Genomic DNA, 8,763 nt, shown 5'->3' on the forward strand with positions numbered 1-8,763 from the left:
GATCAGATCCTAGTGAGGTCTTGATTGGGTCCTAACAATGTCTTGGTTGGCTCCTATTGGTGGATTAGTGAAGTCCTAGTAGGGGTCCGCACGACATCCTGGTTGGATTTGTCAATTCGAAAAATGATTTACGAATTTCAAAAATAAAAACAAATTTCTAGAAATAAAAGAGGTTTTTTTATCAAATCAAAAAATATTTTTTGTTAAATATTATTTTCAGTTGTACTAAAGACCCAAAAATACATAACCTTTAATCATTTTTTGCCAAACAAATGAAGCTTAAATCATTCTAGTGGAATGGAGCTTTCCTTTTACCTTCTCATTGTTTTTCTTCTTGGCATCGTAATCTTGACATTATTTTGAAATCTTTGTGGTTCAGTGTCTTTTCGAATGGAGGATATACAATTGTTATTACTGGGAAATTACACTTAGCTGTCTCAAATTTATATCTCATTTGCAATCAACTTCAAACTTTAAAGAGGAATAATTAACTCCTCAAATTATTAAACGCTGTAATTTGCCCCATTCGTCAGCATTTTTCATTAACTTGGACAGAAAATGAGTTGCATAACAATCAAACTGTCTGTAGATAAAAGAGACACCCGGCCAACTAAAAAAAATAAAGGGTAAAGTCTACTTAATTCCCTTAAATTACCACCTCAATGACAATTTATCCTTAAATTATTAATTGCGACAATTTACTCCCCAAACTACCAAAACAATGACAATATATTCCTATTTTTAACAAAATAACTAAATTACCCTTACTAAAATAAAAACAAAAATACGAAAATTTATTTTTATTTTTTCAAAATTTTAAAGATATTTTTGTTTTATTAAAAATTTTATAGGGGTAATTTTGTCATTTTGTGAGCATTGGGGAATACATTATCATTATTTTGATAGTTTGGAGGGTAAATTGTCGCAATTAATAGTTTGAGGAATAAATTATCATTGAAGTGGTAGTTGAGGGTGTTAAGTCGACTTTATTTTATTTTTGACATTTTTTGTCTATATAATATAATGTCGGTCTATATATATTTTTTCGCGTGCTCAAGAAAAAATAGAAATTGCAGCATTGGGTTAATGGCCTCCACATCCACTTAAATCATGACACGTGCAACTAAGTATTAGAAGAGCCATGCGATAGCCAATGAAACCCGAGAGAACGCGCAATATTGACGTAAAAAATACCTGAAAGTCGGTCGTCGTGGTAAATTACCAAAATCTTATTAAAAGACCAAATTGATCGGTCTCGTTTGTGGAAGACCCTGGAATATCGCTCTCTGCTCCGATGGCTTACGTTGAACGAGGTTAGCTCTCTGTTCCCCTCTGCCTCCCTCTGATCATTATTTCGTGCTTTAATTGTAATTCTAATTATTATTATTATTATTATGAGAAATCAGGCTCTACACGTTCGCTTCTCAAATCGTTCATTCGCTTATTGAAAAAATTTGGGGATTTAGGGCTTTTATTTATCGGTTTGCTGTAGATTATGCCTTTGATGAATTGACTGGTTTGAATCGCTACACCTTGGAACGGTATTTGATTTGGTTAATCACAGTAAGCGCCGTTGTCTAGTCTATTATGAATTGAATAGATGTATCTGCAATGTAATATAATTTCATTAGGGCTTTTCTAACTATGATTGGGGGTTGTGTATGATGCCGGAGATGAACCTGGCTTATTTTCCTTTTCACAATTTTACCATGCAATTTCTATTTGGGAAAAGGGTAACATCCTTCTTCAGTTGTGTTGGTTGAGAACGTCTAAATTCCTGCAATTTTCTTTGGAGTCCTTTTTTTCTAACAAAAGAATAAGAAGAATGGCTCTTTCCTAGTGCGTTTTGGAGGCCCCATACCAATGCATGTATTCTCTCTTCTTCTTTTTTGATAAGTAATCGAAAGGGCCCAATTCAAGAATATATGAAGTATACAAGAGAGACACCTAAACAGAAAACAAAAAAAGATAAAGAAAATCCTGGAAGTTAGGAGAATGAAGACAATCAAACTGCTGTCACCCATGTCTTCTCTTTTTTATTGGGAAGCCATTTGAGATTAAGCTTTCTGTCCAAATTTTAGCTTTATAGTTTAGATTTTGGTGCATTACGTTTCCTTGATCTTCGGTGCAGCTTGTATATCTAACCTACTGTTTATGTGTGCTTGTCTAGTCTCATATGAATTTGTTCTCTCTCTTTTTGAAGTTGTTTGGTTAAGGTCTCTTGTTTTCTGATGAATGATTTTCTAGCCTTGATGGAAGCAACCATGTGGTCCGTGTCCCTAAAATATAATTTTAAAAGGCTATTAAATGGTTCCCTATTTCACGTGTTATTGCCCATTTAAATAGTATTTAGATAGAAATCGTGCTTTTATATTTTTCCTGCATTGCATTTGTTTTATGGTCCCGATATTTTATTGCATTTGTCACCTGCTTCACTTAAGTAACTGACATGCTGTATGCTTCACTTAAGTAACTGACATGCTGGATATTTCTACACTGTCATTCATGTTACACAACGATAGGATGCCTGTGACGATTGATTAGAGTGTTTAGTTGTTACTTATGTATTGAAACTTTCAATGTTGATTATACATGTGTAAGTGTAAAAAAGGTTGAGTCCCACAATGGAAAGATATCACAACTACGAGTGGTTAATGTAATATAATTGGGCACAAACTCATAGATTTAAGTTTTTGGGTTAAGTGATGTCTGAATATGTTTGATCATGATCTCACTAAACTTTGAGCTGAGAACTATCCTAATATGTTACATAATGGTCTCACGAGAAGACTCCTCAAAGTTTTAACCTTCCCAAAAGGTGGAATTAGAGCCAATGGTGGTGTGTGATATAGTCAATGATGGTGGTCCCTTTCGCAATTAGAGTGAGTCTTTGGAGTAGGGACAAATGTGCATGGCGTGAGCATGAACGAATATTTTTAAATCTGTGGCAGTGGTGCACACTGCACGCTGTGGGCACATATGAGGGCTCAAACTATAGGTTTAAGTTTTGGGTTGAATGGTGTTTCAACATACTATACTCTCTCACTAGAAGACTCTCCAAGCTGTTAAATCTCCAACAAGTGATATCAGAGTTGATAGCGGAATGGCACAGGCATGGACATGGGTCATTGGAGTACAGGTGCATGTGCATGCATGGATGAGGGTTCCTAAAGTAAGGGTAACGATGCATAGTGCGAGCATGGACAAGGGTTCCCAGAGTAGGGGCAAAGTTGCATAGTGGGGGCATAGACGAGGGTCCCTAGATTAGGGGCAAATGTGCATAGTGTGGGCATGGACAAGGGTCCTTGTGGGAAAAGCAAAGGTACATGGTGTAGGCATAGACAAGGGTTTTGGAGTAGGGATAAATTAAAAAGTGCATGGCGAGAGCAAGCCCAAATAAGACATCAGTGATCTTGGACTGCTTGTAAGTTCAACAAAAAGCTTCATTTTGAGGGGGAGTGTTGTAATATGGTAGACTCAGACGTGAGGGGGAGATTGTTGAGTATACAAGTGTGATTGTGGAAAGATTGAGTTTCATGCTAGAAAGATGTCATAGATGTGAGTGGCTAAAATAACATAATGGGCTCAAACTCATAGGTTTAAGCGTTTGGGTTGAATGGTATCCCAACATGCTATCTTATGATCTCTCTAGAAGATTCCTCAAGGTGTTTATTTTCCTGACATTCAGAATGCTTAGCAGTGGGTTGTTAGTTTCAAGTGACATGGACTGAGGCTATCGTAGTACTATTTATTTTGATATATTTGCTTTCCTCCTTTCGTTCTCCCTTTCTCTCTCCCAAAAAAAAAAGTCAGAGAATGAATCCTTGATGAATTTCATTTTTAGCATACTCGATACATGCTACTATTTTAGGAATGAGGCTATTCTAAAACAAGGAGTTCAAACTTGTCAATATGATACTATATGGTAATCTTGCCATGCCATATACCTGTCGGCAAAATTGCTATCTGGCTAAGCAATTAAAAGGAGGATTTGTAGCCTAAAAAATGATGTCGCAAATAAAGAAGAACTATTCTTTGAAAAAGTTGTTCTTGTTGATGCTCTTTCTCTCTCAGGCAGTGTCTTAGTTTTTCCTGCAAAAATTTGTCTTGTCTTTACAGTTATGTCAGGTCGTTTCCTTGTCTCTAGAATTTCAATTCTTGTATTATTATTATTATTATTATTATTTTGTGGGGGAGGGGGGAATGTGTCTTCCGTTACTTTCTAGTTCTGTTCCCATAGTTGATTGGAATGCTGAAAGTGCTAACGCCAAATTTTAAATGTCTAGCTTTATTGTTAATTTTGGGTGATATAGAAAACATTCCTGATGAGGCCAAAATAACGAACTGCGGTTCCTTTGATCATCTCTCTCTATTATTTGTTCAGGCGTTGTGAAATCCAAGCGATCAATATGGCGGCTCAAGACTATCACAGACTTCTTCTGGGCTATTGTTAACTTCTTTGGCGTGTTTTTTGCAACTATGTTTTCGGTAATTCTGATATTTTTCCCTCACTTTTTAATGATTTACCCCACCTTGGTTTATCGAAGAGGTCTTATGCATTTAGAAGCTTAAGTTCTCATTGTTGCATGCCTCAGATGGAGAAGTCAGATGCTTACAGAAAAGGCTCTGGCGCTGGCAAGAAATGGGATGGTGGTGGGCCAGGAGGTCCAGGGGGACCATACGGTGGTGGTCCACGTGGGCCGCCTCGTGGACTAGACAATGTTCGTGGAATTGATCATAGTAAGTTTATATTGTCCGCCTTGTTTATTTCGTTTGTAAATGTGTTTTTCCCTTTCCCACTCCTTTATTTCATACAAATGTCTTCTTCTAAACTCCCAGGTTCTTTACCTGCATGCGGCTCTTGCTGTGGCTGAGTGTCAAGAGGTATCTATTGTGCATTATCCATATTGTGTCTCTAATGCTATGTTTGGAAATGTGTAAGGAATTACTTACCAAAAAAGAAAAAGAAAATGTTTTAAGGAGTTGAAATTGTGTAATATGTAATGTGGATGTCCGTAGATTTATCATGTGACCTGAGTATAGGGAAGGAAACCAAAAATCGTTAATAAACCACGATGGTGTTTGCACTTCCCCACCCCTTTGTGTTTGTTTTATGCTCGAGGTAAAATGTTCTTTTGTTGGAAATTATTTGCAGCGAAATTATCTTTTCCAGTTAAATGTTTTTTGTGGTTCGTATGGAAAATACAACGGCAAAGGCAATGGTAGCGAATGAACTGCAAGAAAGAGTGCTGCGTGGTAAGAGGTCAAGTGTTGTGGGTTGAAAAGGAGAAGCTTAAACTCAAAAAATGGTTTACGAAAATAAAAAATTAGTAATCAAACATAGCGGATGACGCCGAAGGATTGTTTTAGGATTTCTGGGTATTTCTTCTTTCTTTCTCTTTTTCCCTTTTTTTTAAAGGTAAAGACGTAGATTTAACTTTTAAGCATCTTAAAAATGTTGTTAATCTTTTTTAAGTTTTCAAGGATCTTAAAAGTACATATCAAAAGTATGTAGTTTTAATGAGAGATTTTTTAAGTAATAATAAAGAGGGAAAAATGCTTTAGAGGTCTTGAGTTGAGGCATCACCTTTTATCAAATCCTTTTCTAATGTTTAAATTTTATTAGTTACTCACTAAGTTAGAACCATTATCAAATAGATATTTCCACCTACCTTTCATTAAATTTTTACTGTTGCCATATCAAACCCAATCAGATGGTGACATGTGTCCCCTTTAATAAAAAAATAATAAAGAAAAATATACAAACATAAAAAATTATAGATGATTAAATATAAGGGTTAAATACCAAATATTCCATGGGTTTGGTAACTTTATTTTTACCTTTGGGGTTTTAATAAAGAACCAAGTTAGTCCATCCGTTAGTTGACTGCTAGGACTAACACGTGGACTAATCAGATGTTGACACATGGCATATATTTAATTTTTTTATTTTTTTTCTTTTAAATTTAAAAAAAAATGTAAATTATAAAGCTTAGAAAACACTCACCAAGGGCGTTGAGGACGTGAGGCTTGAAGGAGTGTCGTGCTTTTCTGCTGCCTAGAAACTCTCCAACAACTTAGAAACCATATTTGAGAGAGATTTCTTGGGTTGGAAACACAGAGCTTGAACTTGGTGCGGTAGGGGAAGGAGATGTGGAGACGTGAGAGAGAGAGAGAGAAAATAAAGGTGCGGTAGGGGCAATAGGGTTTTGCAAATTCCCAGGTTACTTTCTCTGCAATTTTTTTTGGGTGCCGTAGAGGAGGGAGAGGCGGAGACGTGAGGGAGAAAACAAATTTTTGACGGAAGATTTTTGGAATTAACGGTGGTTTGTGGACATTAGGGTATTAAAAAAAAAAACATGTGAGAAGCAAATATTTGAAAACATATGTTAACTTTAGAGATTAAATTGGAGGAATTTCCTCCAACCTAATTTGGATGAAAACTTTGTCCCTAAAAAGAATGTCAAAACATGCATTCAAATGCATGTAGTGCAGTAGTCATTGTCTTAAGAAGCTGAGGCGTCAAGGCATTAAATTTTGGTGGAAGAAATCATATGCCCATTCCATGCCTTACTCTACTTTAGAAGCATTGGAGTGGCAAGATAGGGGCTAAGATTGTGGGAAGAGGATCGTATTAGAAAATTAAGAGCTTGTTTGAAATTATGTTAAGAAGTTTATAAAATATTTTAGTACCTTAAAAGTCATGCCAAACAAAAAGGTATGTGCAAAAAAAAATTTAGAAGTAGTTCTTTTTACTTTTTCTTTAAAAGAGGTAAATATACACTTTTGGAAAAAACCTAAAAAAAAAGTTTTATTTTTTTATTTTTTTATTTTTATTTTTTTAAAAAAAGTATTTTTCTATAAAAGTAGGTACGTCTAAAAAAAAAAAAAAGAAAAAGGTCTAGGTAGGAGTCGTAGGAGTCGTAGGACCACTAACTTCTAGAAATGCGTTCAGGTTGTTGCTTTAATTCAACATTTCGTATTTGTCCATTCCATTAATTTTTTTAGGATACCTGAGCAAGAGTAGTGTTAGATAGGTCGAGTGCATTTAATTTAACCCCTTCAAAAACATCGATGCAATTAATGAAGTTGTACAAAATCAATGATGTTTTAGATAACAACTTACTCAAATTTTACCAACAAACACCCGTTCAAATTCAACTTATCAAAAACACCGATTAATGTTAGATGATAACATGATTTTTAAAATTAGGGTTAAATACCTTATTCATTCTTAGAGTTTTATATCTTTATATTTTAATTTTTAGGGTTTGTTTTTTATCACGAGAGGTCCTTATGATTTGCCTAAAGACCGAGATAGTCTTTCTATGCATCCATCTGCCGTTAGTAGACTTAACGAAAATCTATGTCACTGACTTGAGAATCAATTACATTTCAACACGTCCTAATTGCCAAATCGTTGAATATGACTGGATTTACACCCTTGCCAAGTAATAAATTGTTTTTTATAATCAAATATATATATATATATATATATATATATATATATATATATATATATATATATATTTTCTTTTGTATCTTTTTCCAAATATAACGTGACTTTTAAAAATACTAACAGATTAAAATTTAATAATGATAATTTTAAATTGAATGATAATTTTAAGGGTTAAATACCTTATTCACTTTGAGGTTTCACAACTTTATTTTTTTGACCTCTAGGGTTTATTTTTGATCGCAGAAGGTCCCTATAGTTTACCTAAATAAAAATAAATAAAAAATAAAAAACAAAGTCCTCAGTTTAGAATTACTTCAAAAACACTTGTTTGGCTACACAAAAATTACTCAAGATTTTTTTTCATTTTTCTGACACTTGGGGCCGCTCCCTAATTCTGAAAATGCCTCTCGCCTTTTTTAAACAATAAATGTTATATTTTTAAATATATATTTTTTTTCTTTTTAAAGTTAATTTTCAAATGATGTATCTTCATTTTATGAGTTAATAACACATTTTTTTAAAATAATAAATCTTATAAAATAGTAACATATCTTTTAAAAACTAACATTTTGAAAAATGTAGTCTTTTAAAACATATATCAATTTGCTTTCAAGTTTCACGTGAAGCCTCTCAATTGTTTTTTTTTATTATTATTATTTTTAAAGCTGAAAATATCTCCTACTTTTGACTTTTGAGTAGGGGTGCAAAAACCGCCCGCTAACCGCTTAACCGCCTAACCGCATTAACCGCTAACCGCCTAACCGCTATAACCACCTAGCGGTTAGCGGTTATTGGGTCTACTAACTGTAACCGCTAACCACCTTTTTATATAATATTTTTTTATAATTATAATTATAAAAATATTTATACATATAACATAATCACTTGATCATTAAATCGCATTTTTTTTAAAAAATAATTAAATCACAATTTGAGTATTAATATATTATCACTATAATTTATATGATTATATCATATAATCACTTAATCATTAAATCACAATTATTTAAAAATAATAATTAAATCACAATTTGAGTATTAATATATTATCACTATAATTTATATGATTATATCACATGAGATTGATCATTAAATCATTTGATTATATAATAACAAATTATACATGTATAATATGACATAACTCATAAGTATACCAATTCATATTAATACAACAATTAAATATCTAGAGATTCATTTCCAATGTATGTTATAAACTTATAAGTCTATATAAGTCTACATAAGTATATGAATAATATAAATGTATAATATCAATACTTAATCATATGATTCAATGACAATTCAAA

At 33.3% G+C, this 8,763-nt stretch overlaps 1 protein-coding gene across 1 annotated transcript; it reads left to right on the forward strand.

The window, feature by feature from the left end:
* The first annotated feature begins 1,202 nt into the window (after window positions 1-1,202).
* LOC132190452 (uncharacterized) lies at window positions 1,203-5,095 on the forward strand. Its single transcript, XM_059605443.1, has 4 exons — window positions 1,203-1,313; window positions 4,385-4,488; window positions 4,596-4,740; window positions 4,840-5,095. Exons 1-4 carry the CDS (start codon window positions 1,295-1,297, stop codon window positions 4,872-4,874), a joined length of 303 nt encoding a protein of 100 aa, XP_059461426.1. The 5' UTR covers window positions 1,203-1,294; the 3' UTR covers window positions 4,875-5,095.
* The last annotated feature ends 3,668 nt before the right edge of the window (window positions 5,096-8,763 follow it).

The sequence above is a fragment of the Corylus avellana genome, chromosome ca1 (assembly GCF_901000735.1).
Source record: "Corylus avellana chromosome ca1, CavTom2PMs-1.0".
Taxonomy (NCBI): Eukaryota; Viridiplantae; Streptophyta; class Magnoliopsida; order Fagales; family Betulaceae; genus Corylus; species Corylus avellana.